The sequence below is a fragment of the Quercus suber genome, unplaced genomic scaffold, assembly GCF_002906115.3.
Source record: "Quercus suber isolate HL8 unplaced genomic scaffold, Cork oak 2.0 scaffold_242, whole genome shotgun sequence".
Classification (NCBI taxonomy): domain Eukaryota; kingdom Viridiplantae; phylum Streptophyta; class Magnoliopsida; order Fagales; family Fagaceae; genus Quercus; species Quercus suber.
Genome location: NW_027069699.1, coordinates 306020 through 327395, shown reverse-complemented (window position 1 = coordinate 327395; position 21376 = coordinate 306020). Strand labels below are relative to the sequence as shown.

The window sequence follows — 21376 nt, the reverse complement described above, 5'->3', positions numbered from 1 at the left end:
TTGCCCAATTTCCAGCTCAGCAATGCCACGATGGAACTCTAAAATAAGGTACTCGAGTTCACCAAACTTGAGTACTAGAAAAAGTGGTAGATTGTCATTTATTTTCGAAATAGTGATTTTTTGCTAAAAATTTCAAAAAAATGTGATATTTGGCCATTTTGGCCATCTTTCGTTGAGTATTTTAGCAATTCGCCTTTCAAATGCTAACACTATATGTTTTATATTTCATACACTAACATAAAGTAGCACATGTTTTGATGTCTGCAACACAGTCAACCGAAGTGAGAATGCAAGATGTCTATTGTAAATCATAAGCCTTCTAACTGGCGAGATTGTCCATGTTCAGGATTAACCTGAATTGGAGCTTCATTAGGCCACAACAAACCCGAACCTATACAAGCTTTATTTATTTATTTGAGAGATAGATATTCAAGCTTTATTAATGTGGATTATCACATTTAAATAATAAGAAGAAATTTAACTCTAATTTGGCTTGAAGCTAACTCCATTGAACCCGCTATATGACAATTGAAAAGACCATACATGCATAGTTTTGGTCACATAATTTTTTTAATAAGTCACATGTCTTGTTTAAATTATACACATAATTAGTCTTATAAAATCCCCAATGTAATAGGTTAAAGAAGAGACTCTTCCGCTAGATATTTGGGACCAGTATAATAGTTACCGACCCATTTGAGCAATGATTTGTTCACAAATCATTTTCTACATATATAAACTCGTGGAAAACACTAATGGTCCGTTTGGATTGAGAGAGAGAGGGAGGAGGAGTAGAGTAAAGTAAAGTTGATTTAGCACAAAATTAGCTTATTTTTAGCCAATTCTACTCTACTCTCCTCCACTTTCCCTCCTTCTCCCCTCTATCCAAATAGGCAGAGTCTATTCGCAATGGAATGGAGGCATATCCCTGCCAACATTATTAAATATCAACAACATACATGGAACATTGAGCTTATAAATATCAAAGAAAAACTAGAAATAATATTCATCAAATGGCTCGTGGAGTCTCTCAAAGCAAAATCTGTATGCATGATCCAACGGAGTTAGTCTCTAGTGCATCCATTGCAGGCAACTGAGTCTCTGACAACAGATGAGATCCACAATTTCCCGCATTTCCCCTCCCGGTTTACTGTGAGACATCTGTTGTGTGCAATGGATGCATAAGAAACTCTCTCCCTCCAAAGATAATTTTGGAGCAAAATCCGTTGTGCTGAAAAGTAAAAAATACACGAGAAGAAAGATTGAATAAGAACCATTGAAAGCAATAGAAAAGTAAAGTCAACTATGTATCATCTTGCATGTTTCTTTCTCCACTCAGTGCGTCCTCGATTTATTTCAAGCCCATCACCTGACACTCTCAGTAAATGTAGAAACTGACGTAAATCTTCATTGTTTTCTGTTGCAGCTATAGACCCATTAGTTCCTTGAATCTTAGAAACTGCTTCGGCATCCTCTACTGGTTCCACACTGGTAAGTGAATCAACTATGTCATCATGTTGGCACTCCCGTCTGTAATCTAAAGTAATAGTTTGCAGTTCATGGCTATCAATGATTTCTTGAGGCAAGCTCTGTGGTAGAAAAAAAAATGTATTACTCAACCAGCTTCATCAATAACAAAAACATGAGCCAAAATAAGTCACTTAAGAATGATGCAGCGCACAGATATTTTTAGATGGGTGGGGAAGGCTACAAAGATCCCCCTAAATTTTAATGAATTCAAACCTTTCAACACTCGTACCAATAAAAAGATAATTTTCTATCAGATGTTAATCATTACATTCATATTGATTTCCAAAATTAGAAAGAAATAATTGGATGAACTGGGTCGAATCAGCAATGAATTTGTCATATGTAATAATGTCGTCATTAAAAATAACAGTACTTCCTCCTCCCATAATAATGGGTGGAGGGCAAGGTTGTGAGTTCAAAACAGACTAAGAGAGGGTAACTTACTAATAAAACAACAAAATGTGAATAATGCCATCTTTCTTTTTCTTTTTCTTTTTTGGGGGCTATATAGATGAAATTCATTAAACATGGAAAAAAAACATATAAATTACAAGCAAGAATCCCCCTAAGGGCTTCAACTTGACTGCTCTGGAAGAGCAAACAAGTTGGTAGACTGCATACAAGTTTGCCTCCCTTTTAACCCAATGAGAAGTTAAAATTCTACAAAAATCAAACAGTGCTGCTAAGGTCTAGACTTCGTGAACGATATTCTTTATTTGCTGACTAGCCTTTATAGCATGATGTATCGCTGAATCCATGCATGACTTTGCATTCCCCTCAATGGTCACTTTAGGGAGACCATTTATGTAAGGCATATTTATGTAAAGACACCTTATCTAAAGTTTATTACTTTATTTTCCTGATAAGTGTGCTATCCTGTTTTTTTTTTTTTTTTCTTTTTCAATTGTTGATGAGTAATAAGAAATATTATCACTACCAAGCTTTTTATGTAAAAAGTTTCCCCTTTTAATTTAATTTTAGTTCTTTAATTTGTGGTCCTCCTTTTGAAGAAACAAAAGGAATTCAGAAGCTTGAAAAGGCACTCTCCACCCATATGTGAGAAGTAAAAGCAGTTTTTCAGCAGGAGTTTTTCTTGGTACCATTTATTTCACCCGCTTTACAGGGCACCCTACCTGGAAACAAAGGCATGGAATATACTACGGACCTCTCCAACCCTATACAAATTATGGGTGCTGAAGGGCTTTAGAAAGTGGCTCCATTGTAAGGATACTTTTAATTAAAAGTCAGTGATTAAAAGAAAGGGGAGAGAGGAGGATTAAGAAGCTTTGGCATCTGTTTAACAAGAATACTGCTAATATTAATAAAAGATGGCTTCAACCAACCTCCAGAACCCATCCAATGTAGGTGACATTATTAACATGCTGGTTCATGTCCAGATCAGCTCTTCTGGGCTGCAAAAAATCAATACTGAGATGTGGGACCTCGAAAAACTGTTCAAATAATTTAGATCAACCAAATGATCTTACCACAAGTCCCAGCTTAGAATGATCAGCAGGATCTTCCAGTTTTGGTATTCTTCTCAAACTACTACTGTTCTCCTCAGGAATTGCTAATCTAGAAAAGCCAAACCGACAAAACATAAAAATTAAAAATATCAAACAAAGTCAATAATGAGAATTAACAGTAGTATAAAATATAGAGATGTTTAGAGATGATCAGAATTTATCAACTTAAGCTATAAGTAATCTATACACCCCATATTATATTCACCTGGGATGTTTCCAATTATATCTTGTGATGTAACAATATCTACCACAATCTTCAGTTATTTTATTTCGCATAAAATTAGATCCCCATCTAATCCCTCCCCCACTCTTCCAAAAAAAAAAAAAACAAAAAAACAAAAAGAAAAAGGTCACAGTCCTTAATGTAGACAATTTCCAGTAACAGAAGAATTTAACAAGAGTAGGTCCTACATGGTATATCAAGAAAAAAATGGCACTGCTTCCATGTTAGTAAAATCTTTTATTACAAGTAAAGCTTTTCAGGCCAAAAAATAAATAAAAACAAAACAAAGGATTGACGATTTATTGTTGCAAGTGATTATTTCAACAATATTCCAGGCAAAACCATTGATTTGAGGAAAATTGAGACCTTACCCAAAAAAGAAAGAATATTAAGAGAATGGCTTTTTTCTTGGGGGAGGAGTTCAAAACTTAATTCTTGAGCCTTTCAACCTTTCTGAAGTTATGCCCTTTCCATGCATGAAATTCTTTTTTCTTTTTCTTTTTTTCTTTTTTTGTTATGCTTACTCATAGGATATAAAAATAGTAATGCATGCATTTAAATGTTAGTTTAGGTCTTCCTCTACCTTCTCTTGTTCCATCGACCTAAATCAACTAACTCCTTAATTGGGTAATTAATTACTCTCCTTTGCAAGTGAGCAAACCATATAAAGCAACTCTCATCTTTTTGAGTTTGTTACTTACATAAAACTAAATCATCATTACTTATAAAAAAAATAAAAAATAAAATAAAAAATACTCAAAATTTATTAAATGTTACGATAAAACATTATACCTCGCATGACTTAATTTTTTCCAAGCTTCATTAAATGTTACTATAAACATTACACATATATCAATCTCCGTTACTTTTTCAATTTGTTACATGTAAACTCAAGCTTTGTTAAATGTTTGCAATTGTAGAGCAAGATTCAATAACATAGTTGCTCCAGCTCTACACTAACATCTTCTAATATATTTGAATGTAAAAATATTCAACAACCTTCATTAATAATTTAGTCAGTTTATCATACAAACTTAACTATTTCTCACACTCTTGCTTTAGATAATTAGATTCCTTATGATTTAATGCATTTCCAACAGTGTACTCTACATTTTCAAAATGCTCTCTTTCAAGCTTGCAAAAGACAATTTACCGTGATGAAATTTGGTGCCTCATACAAACCTACAAAAGAACAGGTAGCACCTTGAACCTATGTATTGTAAAACTATCTATTCCCCCAATCTCATTAAATAAATTAGTTCCTATCAAATTTTAATATATTGATGAATATTATCTTATTTACAATGTCCAATCACACATATGACAAAGATGTGAGCAAAAGGGTTTCAACCATCGCACAATAAAAATATGCCAAGCAAAATCATGCCATCTTGCAAGTGTTAATTATGATGAAGCCAATATGCCATTTGAATTACATTTTGTAAACTGTATAAAACCATTTACAAGAAAATCAGATATTTTATACCTAGAGAAAACAAGGCATCCTTACCTGGGTTCTCGCGGACAATAAACTAAATACTCATCCCGTACATCATCGCTAACTTTCTGAAGACGTCTGGTGTCTTCGTTCATCATCACCCACTTGCTGAAACATAAGGTTCACATGATAAACTTTGACAATGCATCTCAAATCAGATAGACAAAGTTAGAAATAATTGCAAGAATTGCTAAGTCAAGTTGTTGAGTTAATCTGACAACCAATGTTTGAGAGCTTCCACGAAGGTGATCTTTGAATCAAGATGAGATTGATTAATTAATAAACAGAATTTTTAACCAAAAAAAAAGTGTGCAGGGGGGTCATATATTACGAAGTAAAAATAGGAAAATATTAAGATGGATAATTTAAGCACATTCTGGCACACACCAGACTAGCATAATTTTTGTCAATGGTCAAGAGAAGCATTAAATTTATGAATAATTGTGTTCTAGCAGGATAACCTCTTGATCTATATTTATAGTGGCCTCATTTATTTTCTGATTTGCAAAGAAGCTACTACAGGAAGGAATTGAAATGTTTAATCTTAAGAGTAGAATATATATTTTTTCAGAATATTATAGGGAAAGAAAAAATGCAACAAAATACATATAAATCCATGGTCGCTTTTCAATCCCCATAATAGCAGTCACATCCAGTTTTGCGAATGATCTTTTTGGCTAAATTGTTGAGTACTGTAGCTAGGAATCACCACCAAAAAAAAAAAAAAAAGGCTCTCCACACCCTGCTCGTCATTACTCATTACTATTCAAAATTCTGAAAAATCTACAATAATTGTTAACCATACCAAGCACTGTGTCATATTTTATATGCTACTCTCTCTCTCTCATCTGCAAAGTGATCTGCTGATGTTGTTGGCCATTTGGCTTCACCAGTTGTTGGGGGCCAACTTGGACTTGGTATCGTTGGTGAGCGGCAGATCTGGCAATTAGGCTGCTGATTTGGCAGTGGGGTGGCAAATTGGTGTCGTCAAACATTCTAGGCAGAGCCTAGGAGAGGGGCCTAACAGAAGGGGGTGGGAATAGGGGAAGGAGTGAAAAAAGTGATGGAAAGAAAGGAAAAAATAAAAAGAATTTATTTGAATATTTAATAGGATGTATAAGAAAATTAAGGGTGGGATGCCAACAACCTTTAGGCCAATCGGCATCATCTCCTAGTGTTTCCAACGAAAACATCTAGGATTTGAAACCCCCTTGCCCACTTAAAGCGTATCGAAAATGAAGAGTGTGATGTAAGGTGTATTTAAAAAGTGGCTAGCTAAAATAGAAAAGTGGGTTTTTTTTTTTTTTTTGCTAGGTAGAAAAGTGGGTAATTTCTTCAAAATATGAAAAGATTTTGCAGAACTGGATGTGAATGATCTAATATATGGTTCTATCATGGCAACTTTAGGTAGAAAATCATGTTTATGCATCACTTTTGGGGGAATTTCACATCAATATAATAACTTAACTTAGCAATAACATAACAGTATGATCAAGTCACTTACCCAGAAAATAAAAATTAAGATAATGGAAATTATGGACTATAGTGCATTCTTATTCTTCTCCTTCAAAGGCATCTCTAAATTTTTCGGAAATATAAATAATTTTGAAAGCTGGTTGGCAAAGGCCATTTTGGGTGTCATAGGAAAGGAATGAGTCTATTTGGATGGCCACCCCACATTGCTTGATGTGGTATCTCTAGAGAGAGGAATACCTGGTGCTTTGAAGATACAGAGAGATCTATTCCTGATCTAAAACATTTTTCTTTAGAACTTTGTTGGATTTTTACGTAGTCAATTCTTTGTTCGATTACTGATTTGAAAGATTTATGTAATTTGCATAATTGATTGTATGGTCCCCAATCATATACTTCGTATACTTGGTGACTTGATTTTTTTGTTATTAATGAAACTTCATTACTTATAAAATAAAAATAAAAGGCTATAATGGGTAGTTTGAGCAACAGCTATATGAAATCATGAGATTTATTAACAAAATTGCTTTAAAATTAGATGACACTGAAATGGAGAAAAAGGGCAGTTTCCCAAAACCACAACAAGAGACTAATTGATACATGAGTTTATAACATACATCAAAATCACCCAGAAGAGCATTCTATAATCATCAAAAAAGTGACACTCAGGACTTGAAAATCATATAAACAAGTGAAATGTGGTTGAATTAGTGATGCATGTGCCAAAAACATTTTCCCCATTTAAGATTATAAAATTAGATGACACTGAAATGGAGAAAAAGGGCAGTTTCCCAAAACTACAACAAGAGACTAATTGATACATGAGTTTATAACATACATCAAAATCACCCAGAAGAGCATTCTATAATCATCAAAAAAGTGACTCAGGACTTGAAAATCATATAAACAAGTGAAATGTGGTTGAATTAGTGATGCATGTGTCAAAAACATTTTCCCCATTTAAGATTATAAAATTAGATGACACTGAAATGGAGAAAAAGGGCAGTTTCCCAAAACCACAACAAGAGACTAATTGATACATGAGTTTATAACATACATCAAAATCACCCAGAAGAGCATTCTATAATCATCAAAAAAGTGACACTCAGGACTTGAAAATCATATAAACAAGTGAAATGTGGTTGAATTAGTGATGCATGTGTCAAAAACATTTTCCCCATTTAAGATTATAAAAAAGATTCCTCTCTTTCAATATCGTTGCTTCATTTATTTAACCTTATAAGTCTCTTTTGCAAGGGAAAGGACGTCAAAAAGAAAGAGTAGCTTAATATGCACCTTGTTGCTCTTCCAATAACTTGACCAGTAGCATGGTCCTTGAGTATCCAATCTCGTCTGGTTCCAATTCTTCCCTCCCCTTGGCACCAAGTTTCAATTTCAATCACATCACTCCTGTACCACCAACCATGTATCAAAATGGAGTTTATCATGTAAGAATCCCATATTAAACTCACAACATAAAAAAGAAGAAGAAAACTCACCAAGCTGGGTATTTGTAGATTTCAATGTGCATGCGAGCAGTAACCCATATGAGATGCAGTTTCCTCATGGTAGGGGTGGTTGCAAAGCCATCTGTTGAAAATCCTACACTCTGTGCATGATTGCATCCAACCTCCTACATCACACAAGGAAATTATTATATTGAAGATCTTTGAGAACAGCCAATCCTTCAATAAGTTTCATTTAAGGTAGAAGGTATCTCTCCCCCGTCCAATAAGATGAAATGAGTAACTGCGTATTGATTTTTTCTCTCTTTTTTTTAGCTTTCAGAATATGGAAACCAACTTTTCATTCATAATATGGGTAGCTTCAAAAACAATGGAACCATAACTTCTGAATTATCAATTTACCATTTATTAATCTCTAGATATTGAACTAATCAGCAGCCCCCTAACTAAGAGTTACTGAGAATTCAATGCTCACTGACAATTTCTTGATCCAAATCAGAGATATTAAGACAAAAGAATTCAAATTCCAGCATGGTAGCATTCAAATGAATGTAGAGTCTAGTACCTAACAAGCATGCATCTTGACACAGATAATAATAGAAAGCAGAGTGGAATGTTTTCAGAGCACAGTGACCAGCCTCAGCAAGTCAACAACAAAGCCATGCAACATTACTCAGGCGCTAAAATTAAGAAATCTACATGACAAAGAAATGGACCGTGACAGAGAGAGATTTACAACTCACCCAACTGCTAAAAATCCAATATTTGCTAACACACACATTTAAATAAATAAATAAAAGGACTTGTAAAAATTTAGATCTTTACGGATACAACAAATGAGAGAAAATAGTAAAACCAACAATAAGAGAAAATCCCATGAAAAAACTTACTTACAATCTTGTAAATTCAAAACAATCAGTAGCAAATGCATGTAACAGAGAACAAAACAATCACAATCAAAACCAGACATCCAAAACCGACAATACCCAGTTGAGAAAATCCCAAAAAAATGTTAGAACAAGTTGCAAATGCATGTCAAAGAGATCCAAAACCCACAAATCCCACAGATAAACCCATTAACGAAAACCCAAAATTGAATCAATTCAAAGTAAAATTCTTTAAAAAGAACAAAAACAAAATGTGGAATTTTCGAAAGAACCTGCAAGAGATTAGCAATGGTTTCAACAGTGGCAGTTTTGTTAATCCCAACTTCATAGCATCTCACTATGAATCTCTCCTTATACGACAATCCATCCTCCGTCAAGCTCCCAAGTCTCAAACGGTCCGCCAGAGTCCCCGACGCTGACCCTGACCCGGATCCGATTACCCGGTCAGACACCACAGCCAAAATTGGACCTTTGTACGAAGAACCAGAACCAGAGCCTAAAACGACGGCATTTCTCCGGTGGCCACGTGTCAAAATGGGCCCACGGCCCATAAACCCACATTGGGTTATCGCTTGGCTTTGGTCACTCAACACATTGCACGAGACCTTCAACATTTTACTCTCTTTTCGTACGCACACAAAGTGTTTGTGTTTTTGTGTGTGTGTGAGAGAGAGTGTGTGAGAGAGAGAGAGACTGTGTGTCTGTGAGCTTTTTTTTTTAATGTTTTTTTTTTTTTGGGTTCCGACTCTGTGTTTTAAAAGGTTTGGTCGATGAGACCGAGGAGAAAGGAGTTGGAGAGAGGAAAATGCCACTGGGGTTGGTGGGAAATAACGAGGATGCCATTCACCAAACTGTACTTGAAATCTGCGTGTTGGGATTTAAAATTTTAAATAGACAAAGTGAGACAAGTGGAGATGGAACCGTCTCTATAAGCAAAGGCACCCCACCACCAGCACCAAGTACGTATGGCTTGCTTTTGTGATGTAGCGGACCTCCATCCTCTTAGGCTATCCAACAAAGCCCTCAGCTCTGGTAAATAAGTAATGTTAGGGGCACACAATTTGTCACAATATTATGCCACAATTCATCATGTGATTGGTAAAAGTGTACCTCATATGACTCACCATCACATATTTACTAATCACAACTCGTCAAATAAAGAGTTGTGGTAAATTATGTATTCCTAACATTACTCCTCATAAATTATACCGTCTTTATGGACTATGTCCTTTTGCTTAGTAGTCTATCATTTTACTAAAATACTTCAACTTATTTAAATTATTGAATTAATTAATGATTAAAAAAAAAAAGTTAAACAGAAAATTTCTCCTCTCCTAGCCACCCTTTACCGTGAGGACTAATAGTCAGTCACTCTCTACTCTTAAACCAATCAGTCAGCCACCCTTTCTAATCTCTTAGGGTACAACTAACCTCTTTTTATCTTTTTTCTCTTTTTTGATAGGAACTAGCCACTTGTTTTGTCTTTTCAATTATGCCTCTTTAATTTCAAATTTGACGTTTCTCAAACAAAAAAAACAAAAAAAAACAAAAAACAAAAAAAAACCAAAAAAAAAAAAAATCAAATTTGACTTATAGTGTTGAGAATTAATTTAGCTGTAATTATTAGCTAAATTTCAGCTTCAAGTTTTGGCGTTGAGAGCTAACTTAATTGTAATTATCAGCTAGTCTATTTCTTAGTAGAGTTTTGACTTTTGGTGTTGAGAGCAGGCTTAATTATAACTATTAGCTAGTTTAGTTGTTAGTAGAGCTTCAACTTATGGTGTTGACAGCCAACCTAGCTATAACTATTAGCTAGTTTATCTCCTAATAGTTAGAGTATTCATGACTGTGGTTGAAAAGCTACTAAAAACTTATGTTTAGCACTTCAAACACCAAAATACATGTTATATCAAAGGTGCTAAAGCTAAAAAAAAAAGTAACATGCTAGTAGCAAATCACTGTAGCATGTTGCTACTATTATTTAATTCATTTATATTTTATGGGTTTGAGAGAGAGGTTATAGAGAAATTAATATGTTGAGTTGTTTATATTATTTTAATTGGTTGTTTATAGGGATGGTCATGGACCAAGTTTATATCAGGTATACCCAAACCTGATTTGAATATTTTACCTGTGGTTACTCTATTCTAATACCCGATTAGCACCGGTACCCAATTGTTACCTGGATATTTAATTATGGATACCCAAACCTAACCAGAACTCGATTCCAATGCCCATGGGTTGTTTATATTATTTTAATTGGTTACATTTGTGATGTAGCAAACCTCCATCCTTAGGAAGGGGATGAAAAAGTGGAAAGATAAAAGAAATTTTAATTTCTCTCATTTGTTTTTGATTGAAGGGTAGAAAAGTAGAGGGGTAGAAAATAAAGTTTGTATAAATTTACTCTCATACCCTTATTACATAACTTTTTTATATATAAATATTTTATAAAAAAAAGAAAAAGAAAAAATGTTTCAATGTAAAATGGTTCAAAGTAAGGAGCAAAAAACTCAGAAAATGAAAAGGAAAAAAAAAAGAAAAAAAAAAGGAATTTAAACGTGAGTAGCAAAGATACCCGATTAGCACCCATGCCCAATTGCTACCTAGAATTTTTGGGTTTTTTTTTTTTTTAATCTTTATTTTAAATTTAATAATAATAATAATAATAATAATAATAATAATAATCTTGTCCTCATGTCCTACAAAAATCTTTAATTATGTATGTGCGTTATATAGGAAAATTTTTGTGCTCAAGTATTGATTTAGTCAAAACTTTGGACCTGGCTGCATAGGTTGTTGCCAAAACCCTCATTTTTTTTTTAATAAATGACTTGAAAAATCACGTGAATTTGAAAAAGCACAAGAAAATTGCGTTTCTTAAAACGCAAAAATATATTGTTTTGAAAAATTCAGATTTGGCGAAAAAACGTGTGTTAAGCCTCTTAGAATAGACCATCCAAACAGGCTCTTTTGCATGCTGAACAATGGACTCCTCATTGCAAGTATGATTACTATGGACATCAAAATAAGCTACAAATAGCAAAATAGCAAACAAAAGAAAAGGTTACAATGGCAAATAAAAGTTTTGCTGTCTTGTGGAACTCTATAACCCTACTGCTGTCTTGTTTTAGTTTTTGTTAAGTCCTTGTTTAATTCATTTTCAAATTTTGTTTACTACATGCTTGTGTGGTTTGGTCTGGTTCTTAACTTCTGAATTTTCAGTGATTAATGTAAGGCTGTATGGCCGTTGATTGTTGCAAATTTTTAGTTGGAGGCCTCCAAAAAAAATTTGCAAATTGCAAGTAAAGTGAAGTGTGAACAATCCGAATTTGTTTTGTTTTTCTTTTCTTCTGTCATAATTTATAGTCATTACTCATTTCATTATTACAATGGCCTATGATTTATATATATATATATATATATATATAAATAGTGCGAGTTGGGTTCGGGTAATATCCAAACCTGACTCGAGGATTTCCGGTTTAGGTAAAATCCAACCCAGTTAAATTTTACCACCTTAAACTATACTCCTAATTACACTTTACACCCTAAACTTTCAAAATGCACAATTATCACCCTAAACTATAACACATGTTTCACTTTGCAATCCACCGTTAATTGAATTGTTAATTTAGACTGAAAAGTATGGCGCAATGTGAAAAAAACTAATTACCTATCTTTTCAATCCTTTAAAAATAAATAAGAAATTACATTTTACCACTCTAAAATTATACTCTCGATTACACCTTTGCACCCAAAAATTTGGTTTTTCATCCAAGATAATGGTAAAGTGTAATTACCCCAAAAAAAAAAAAAAAAACCACCTATCGAAAAAGATATTTTTCAAATATTATAAAAAATATTTTACTATAATAATTAGTGAATCACTTTAAAATTTAAATTAATTATTGTGATAACATATTATGTTATGGACAAATTTTACTTACAAAATTGGTTGTAGCCTAAGACTATAACTTACTTTAAAAATATTAACATTATTACATATTTTAAAAATCTAATTGTTAGATTGCATGTTCTTTATTCTCTTAATACATATGTCAAATTTTATGCCAATTGGATATTATTTACTATATAAACTATAAGTTTATATTTTATGCATAATTTTAAACTAAAAAAATTTTCAATTTAAACAATTTATTGATGACATAATTATTGATCTTTGATTTTCTAGAAATTTTGCAAACATTGAGGATATAAGAAGAAAATTTAATCCAATAGTAAATTTGTCAAAATTCACCTTAAATAAAAGAGATATTGAGTACGGTTATAGCTTAATACTACAACCAATTTTGTAGATAAAATTTGTCAATTTTTTATTGAGAGAGAGAGAGAACTGACTCGAAACATGATTTACCCGACTCGACTTGGACGTGCAAATTTGGGTGAGAGGGATTTCGGGTCATATCTATTGAGTTGGGTTGCAGGCTAAGTCTGAACATGATCCAACCCGACCTGTACTTAGTCCTAATAATGGTACACTTAACACTCCTAATAATGTGACTACAATGTGACTTCACGAACTGATGTAAAGAACTTCCTTGCACCCAAAAAAAATTATTATTACCTTGGCCATTACATTACTAAATGATGCTATATATACTTCGAATTGACAACTTTGGGTCTTGCTCTAAGATTTAGTTGGTGGAGGTTCTTTAATGATTCAATTTATTTGAAATTCTACATTATTAAGGGTGTACCATTGTTATATCCAAGGTGCTAAAGCTAAAAAAAAAAAAAATAGTAACATGCTAGTAGCAAATCACTTTAGCATGTTGCTACTATTATTTAATTCATATATTTTTATAGGTTTGAGAGAGAGAGGTTATAGAGAAATTAATATGTTCGGTTGTTTATATTATTTTAATTAGTTGTTTATAGAGATGGTCATGAACCCAGTTTAGATTGTGTATATCCAAATCCAATTCAAATATTTTACTTGTGGATACTCGATTTTACCTGATTAGCACCAGTACCCAATTGTTACCTAGATATTTATCTATGAATACCCAAACCTAACTAGAACTCAATTCAAATGCCCATGGGTTGTTTATATTATTTTAATTGGTTGCTTTTGTGATGTAGCAAACCTTCTTCTTCTTCTTCTTCTTCTTTTATTTTATTTTTTTATTTTTTTTGAGGGGGGCATGTAGCAAACCTCTATCCTTGGGGAGGGGATGGAAAAGTGAGGAGATAAAAGAAATTTTAATTTTTCTTCTTTCTGTTTGATTGGAGGGTGGAAAAGTAGAATGATAGAAAATAGAGTTTGTATAAATTTACTCTCATACCCCTATTAGATAAATTTTCTTATATAAATATTTTATAAAAAATAAAATAAAATAGGTAAAATGGTTCAAAGTAAGGAGCAACAAACTCAAAAAAGGGGGAAAAAAAGAGAGTTTAAATGTGAGTAGCAAAGATACCCGATAGCACCCGTACCCAATAACTAACTAGAATTTTTGGTTTTTTTTAATCTTTATTTTAAATTTAATTTTTAACAAAAATAATAATAATAATCTTGTCCTCATGTCCTACAAAAATCTTTAATTTTACTATTTGTGAATAGTAAGAAGCAATAGATAATAAGTGTTTAAAACAATAATAAAAATTGTATTTAAAAGTCTATAGCTTTTGTTATTCAAAAATAATGTGTAGTTTGAAATTTTTATTTCTTTTCATATATATAGAGCCGAACATGTAACTTGTCCTTAGCCAAAGAATCAAAACATTTGATAAAATTTAAATGGTCATAAAGTTATTGAAATCAATATATAATCAATAGTTTTCTTTCTATAGATATATATATATATATATATATATATATATAAAATATAAAAACCGGACATGAACTTGTCTTTGCCAAAATCTATACGTTGAAAGCAATTGAATGGAGTCATAATGCTATTGAAAATTAATAGCCCATAAAGTGGCTGAAAATTGAATGCCAATCCATTTAAGACAATTTCAGAATATACATAAATATAGCCATCTTTTTTGGCTTTCCATTAAACCAAATAGTAAACACTTGTGTATATATGGTAACTTATTATAACATAAAATAATTCAGCAATAGCTGTACATTTAAATGTTGAAAAATCTTTCATATATGACATTACTATGTCATATTCAAATAAGAATGTTTGAATACAAAACGCTTAGAATGGAAAATATATATTTGTAATAAAACCAAATATGCTGGCAATGATGGTATTAATATCATGTTAATATTTAGAAATTTCCTAATTAAAAAACCATTAACAATAGCTATTCAAATTTTGAATTATATTTGAATTTCAAAATTTAGCAATCAACGTATTTGACATTAAAGGATAATTGATTTTCTCAATTCACATAAATAAGTATTAAAATAAATATGATATTTTTTATAAAAATATCCAACAATCCGCCACGTATTTTTATAAAAAATAAATAGGTAAATATATATATATATATAAGAAAATTTTTTTGGGTTAAGTAGAACATTATGCATAATAAGAGTGCCAATGGCTTGAACCCTCATTTAGTGTTTTAGCAACATTATTCCAAAGTTAATAATGAGCTAAGTCTTAAACTATAACTTTTTGTATGGAAACAAACCATTACATCACACACATAATATTCTAGTACTCTACTATGAGCTTCTAAGCTAGCACATTACGACCTAAGCTAGCACATTATGGCTTTGTGCTTAATCCTAGCATCCATGAGCTATTTAGAGAACTAGCCCCATTCTCAAAGGAAGTGGCCTCACTTCCATGCTCACTTAGGTGTGACTATCAAGGATGTTCTTGTAACTCTAACATCCCACTCATAAGAGCTATAGTCCACATTAAGAGTTTATTATTATTATTATTAATAAATAAAAACTCATCCTATATAATGTTACATGATACATGCACGCACACCATAGGGAGGGACATGAGTACTAGTACTCATACGTATATTTAGTGCATGTTAATCAAACTATTCTATGATTAGTTTTTTCTTTTGAACCTAGTTCTTGAGATCTCCAGTCCCTAGGTAGGGTATCCTCATAGGTAGTTTATTCTTCTTTGAGCTTAAGTCTCATCCCTCTCGATGCTATCCAGATCTTTTCTTTAGATAGGGCTTTAGTCAATGGATTCACAATATTATCATTTGTACTAATATGATCATCATTTATGATTCCATTGTTTATGTATGATCTCACAGTATTGTGTTTTCTTCTAATAGATCTAGATTTACCATTATAGTTTTTATTGCACACTCTACCAATAGTGGCAGTACTATCACAATGAATTAAGACAAGTGAAATAGGTTTCTCCCACATGGGAATTTCAGATAATAAATCACGTAACCAACCCGCTTCTTCACTAGCTAAAGATAAGACAATTAATTTTGCCTCCATGGTAGATTTAGCAATAATCTATTGTTTTTTAGATTTCCAACATATTGCTCCACCACCTAATGTAAATACATAGCCAGTGGTAGACGAAGAGTCACCTGATAAGGTGTTCCAACTAGCATCACTATATCCTTCAAGAACAGCAGGATATCTTTGATATAGCAAACCATAGTGCGCAGTTCTTTTTAAATATCTCATTAATTGAGTCATGGAATTCCAATGCTCAAAATTAGGTTTGCTAGTAAATCTTGCTAGAACTCTTACGGCATTAGCAATATCGGGTTTAGTACTATCAGTAGCATATCTAAAACTACCAATAATACTAGCATATTCCTTTTGATTGTAAATATCATTTTCATCTTTAGTAGGAAAAAGATGCACATCAGAGTCAAAAGGAATACTTGCCGGTTTACATTCAAAGTAATTATATTTTTTCAAAATTTTTTATATATAATGAGATTGATCTACAAATATCCCAGTTGAAGTTCTAGAAATTTTAATGCCAAGAATCACATTAGCTTCTCCTAAGTCTTTCATATCAAAGTTATTTAAGATGCATTTTGGCAGCATATATAATATCCATATTAGGACCAAAAATTAGAAGATCATCAACATATAAACAAATTATAACATGAACATCATCAAAAGTTTTATTATATATACATTTGTCACTTTCATTTGTTTTAAAACCATTAGAAAGCAAACATTGATCAAATTTCTCATGCTACTATCTAAGTGCTTGTTTTAAACCATATAAAAATTTTAATAATTTACATACCTTGTGCTCATTACCTGGCATTGTAAAACCTTCTGGTTGGTCCATGTAGATTTCTTCTTCTAAATCTCCATTTAGAAATGTCGTCTTTACATCCATTTGATGTATCATCAAATTATGAATAGCTGCTATAGCGATGAATAATCTAATAGATGTAACTTTAGTAACAAGAGAAAAAGTATCGGAAAAATCAATATCTTCTTTTGTTTAAAACCTTTAGCTACAAGCCTTGCTTTGAATTTTTCAATAGATCCATCAGGTTTTAATTTTCTTCTAAGTACCCATTTACATCCAATTGTTTTAAAACCTGGAGGTAAATCTACAAGTTTCCAAGTATGATTAGAAATAATAGAATCTATCTCATCATTGATGGCTTCTTTCCAAAAACTTGAATCAGGAGAAGATAAAGCTTCTTCTAAAGAAGTAGGGTCACCTTGTAAATTATACACATAATATTCAGGACCAAAAACATTTTCAATTCTAGGTCTTTTACTCCTCCTAAGTTCAATCTCATATTCATTAACATCTTTTGACTTAGATGTTGAACATTCAAATTTCTCTTGTTGTTCAAAACCCCCACTATTTTTATATTTAAATGGACATTTATTTTCATGAAAAATTGCATCTCTAGATTCAATTATTGTATTATTATCAATATCAAAAAAATTATAAGTTGTGCTATATAAAGAATAATCCAAAAATACACATGTAGAAGCCTTTACCCCATGTTTAGGCATTTTAGGGTCAGGTAGCCTCACATATGTTAAGCAACCCCAAACTTTGAAAAAAATCAGATTTGGTTTAAATTTTTTCCATAATTCAAAATGAGTTTAAAAAAAAAAAGTCTTTTTATGAGGTACTCTATTCAAAACAAAATTTGCAGTTAAAACAACTTCACCTAAAAAATATTTAGGAGCCCCAGAACTAACAAGCATAACATTAGTTAAATTTAAATGAGTCCTATTTTTATGATCAGCTACTCCATTTGAGGATGGAGAATAAGGGACAGTAGTCTTATGAACAACACCAAGAGATTAAATGTAATTATTAAGACCAAGAGTATCATATTCTTTTCCTCTATCAGTTCTAAACCTTTTAACCTTTTTATCAAAAGTATTCTCAACTTCTTTTAAGAAAATTGATAATTTTTTAAAAGCATCACTTTTATTTTTCATAAGATAGACATATGAATATTTTGAAAAATCATCTATAAAGGTTATAAAGTACTGATTACCTCCATGTGTCAAATGTCCTTCAAATTCACAAATATTACTATGGATAAGTTCTAGTAATTCAATATTTCTTTCAACTGATTTGTGAGGCTTTCTAGTAATTTTAGTCATGTTACAAATTTCACATTTTTCAAGTTCATTTTCAAGTTTAAGAATTAAACTTAGACCACTCATATATTTCATATATTTATTATTAATATGACATAATCTACCATGCCAAACATTCACACAAGAAACAATATATGCAAAACTTGAATTTTCATTCATCTCAACATTAAGTTTAAACATGTCATCACAAGCATAGCCTTTGCCAACAAACATGCCCTTTTTAGAGAGTATATATTGATCAACTTCAAAGACTTGTTTGAAACTAGCCTTATGCAACAAAAAACTAGAAACTAGATTCTTTCTGATGTCAGGAACATGAAAGACATCTTTGAGAGTGACTTCTCTCCCAAAAGTAAATTTGAGAAGCACCTCTCCAATACCCACAACTTCAATGGTATGAGAGTCACCAAGCATAATTTTCTTTTTCTCATCCAAGATGGTGTAGGTCTTGAACCAAGTTTTATCATAGCAAATATGTCTAGTTGCCCCAAAATCAATCCACCACCCTCCTAAGCCTTCGAGAATATTAATCTCGGTAACCATAGCCACAAGAGGCTCTTCAATGACATTGGCTTGAGCCATAGGCCTATGTTTTTGAAAACAACAATTTCTAGTCGAATATCCAAGCTTTCCACGTACAAAACATGCATAATTGCTATTATTAGTGTGGCTGCTATTATTTGGAGCATGCTTAGGATGGTGTGCTTGGTTCTTTCATTGATTAGAGTGGGTCTTATGTTGATGCTAATTTCCATTTGGCCTACGTTTGAAATTTCTTTTCTTAGGCCTTACATAGTCATTACTTTTTGCATGGGCTTTTGGCATGTTTTCATTTGAAGAAATAAAATTTACCTTCGAACCACTTGCTCCATGGAGTTCCACAGCTTTGTCTTGGTTCCTTGCCTCTTCCTCCACTCTCAACTGGGTGATGAGAGATTTAATGGAGAGTTCCTTTTGCTTGTGTCTCAAGACTTTGGCAAACTCCTTCCAAGCCTCAAGCAGTTTGTCAATGATGGCTAAAACTTGCATTTGTTCATCTACTCAAATGCCTTCAGATCAAACATCTTGTGAAATCATTTGGAGTTCATTGGATTGTTCCACCATGAACTTGCCTTCAACCATCTGAAACCTGAAAAATCGACTACATGCATATTTCTTGGATCCAGCTTCCTCTGTATCATATTCTTGATTCAATGCCTTTCATGTCTTTTTGGCTGATTTGTAAGCTTGATCATAATAATCATACAAATCATCAAAAAGACAATTAAGTAAATAATTTTTATAGTAAAGATGATCCTATCCCATTTCTTAAATTCTTTTTCATGTTGAGAAAGTTCTCCTTCAATCAATTGTTCAGATTTCTTTTTCTTTGGTTTTTTTCTCAGTCAACACATAAGCCACATTCAAAAGAGTCAGATAAAATAAAGTCTTTTGTCTCCACCTCTTAAAGTTAACACCATGGAAGCAGAATGGCTTATTAAGATCACCAGCTCTAGAGGAATTACACATAACATTATCATTTTCCAAGGATGATTTTGTGTTCTCCATATCAATTTGTCTCAAATTGTTGGAAATAAAGGAGAAATATTACCTGACTTTTCCTTGGAAATTACACAATATGATTTTACCAATAGAGGTGGCAGAGATGAGGTGTAAACCAAATCACTGTCTTGAGACAAATCATGTCGTCTACGGTATATCCAATGTAGTTAGACAAAATATTTTTGTACGTTGTCCCTAGGATACAACAACTCAGCCACCTTTGTTGATTATCCTTGCGAGCCTACACTGCTCGTAGGATATAAACTCTCTATAGTACTTTCTTTTCCCAAAAAATATAGGCTCCGTTTGGGAGTTCATAAGAGAATGGAATGGAATGAAATTAAGTAACCTTGATTGGATGTTTTAAAATAAAGGAATGGAAAGAAATGAAAATGAATGGAACGAAAGTAATCTTGTTTGGGAGCAACATGGAGGGAATGGAATGGAATCATTTTATTACAATATTACTATTAGAACCCTATTTTAAAATTAAAAGTTGAATATGTAGGGGTATTTTGGGAGTTTTAGTAAAAAAATCATTAAGACTGTGTTTGGTTCATGTAAAATGTTTTCCGGAAAATAAATATTTATCGGAAATGCTATTTTCAGGAAAGGTAAATATATTCAGGTTGTTTGGTTGCATTTCAAAAAATGCTTTGAAAAATATTTTCTGGTGTTTGGTTGTATTCTTGAAAAAACTATTGAAAACACATTTTCTACTTGTTGCTCACATTTTCTTAGATTCCAAACAAATATTAATATCATTTCTCAGTCCACAAACACAAAAGAAACAAAACACAAAGAAAAAAAATCATCAAATCCAGTCAAAATCATCAAATCCGATGCGATCTCGGTGCGATCCTGGGGTGCAATCGCACCGAGATCGCTTGAGAGTGAGAGATAGATCAATATCAACGGAGGACGGCGGCAATCTCAGTGCGATCGATGCAATCTCGATGCGATCCTAGGCTGCGATCGGTACGATCTCAGTGTGATCGATGCGATCTTGGGATGAGGGATGGTTTGGTGGAGGACGAGGACAAGGGATGGGTAGGCAGAGTGGCTTGCATGCAACAGCGGGGCCGTGTGTCGAGGGGTGGTTCTAGGCATCACCGGGGAGGATGTGCTTGGGTTCTTCAAGTGGAGTGTGCTTGGGTTCTTCAGGTGTTCTTCGAATGTGTATTTTTCAGAAATACATTGAAGGTAAAATAAGAAGGGAAATGGTTTTACAGGTGAGAGGGGTTATTTTTCGGTCAATTTCCGTTTGACCGAATTTTCTGGAGCTACCAAACACACAAAAGGCTGTAAAACCATTTCTTGAAAGCATTTTCACCCGAAACAAACGCACCCTAAATCTAATTTCATTCCCTCCCATTCCTCCCAATTTTGGGGGGAATGAAAATTTGAAATTTTAAGGGAATAAAGAGGAATGAATGTTCCCTCCTACCTATTTCATTTCCTCCCACTTAAACTCCCAAAAAATGGAATGAGCTTTCCATTCTCTCCATTAGAACTCCCAAACTTGGGATGCACAGACGCGGAGCCAGAGGAGCTACACCTGCGTCTGAAGCGGCGACACGTGAGGGACGCCACCGACTGCACGTCGGTGCCGCGTCTGGCCGAGTCCCGCCATGTGTTTTTTTTTCCCCGACTCGCGTCGAAGCGACTCAGACTCGGGCCAATTCAAGTCAATTCGGGCCGAATCGGATCG

The 21376-nt window shown here is 32.9% G+C and overlaps 1 protein-coding gene across 1 annotated transcript; it reads right to left on the bottom strand.

Annotated features, from left to right (window-relative positions):
• Nucleotides 1-956: 956 nt before the first annotated feature.
• Nucleotides 957-9335, bottom strand: LOC112004983 (oleoyl-acyl carrier protein thioesterase, chloroplastic). The gene is made up of 7 exons (XM_065780617.1): nucleotides 8876-9335; nucleotides 7750-7883; nucleotides 7547-7660; nucleotides 4790-4885; nucleotides 3018-3105; nucleotides 2874-2942; nucleotides 957-1589 (listed from the first exon to the last, which is right to left on the bottom strand). The coding sequence occupies exons 1-7, from the start codon at nucleotides 9215-9217 to the stop codon at nucleotides 1311-1313; spliced, it is 1122 nt and encodes a 373-aa protein (XP_065636689.1). The 5' UTR covers nucleotides 9218-9335; the 3' UTR covers nucleotides 957-1310.
• Nucleotides 9336-21376: the final 12041 nt, after the last annotated feature.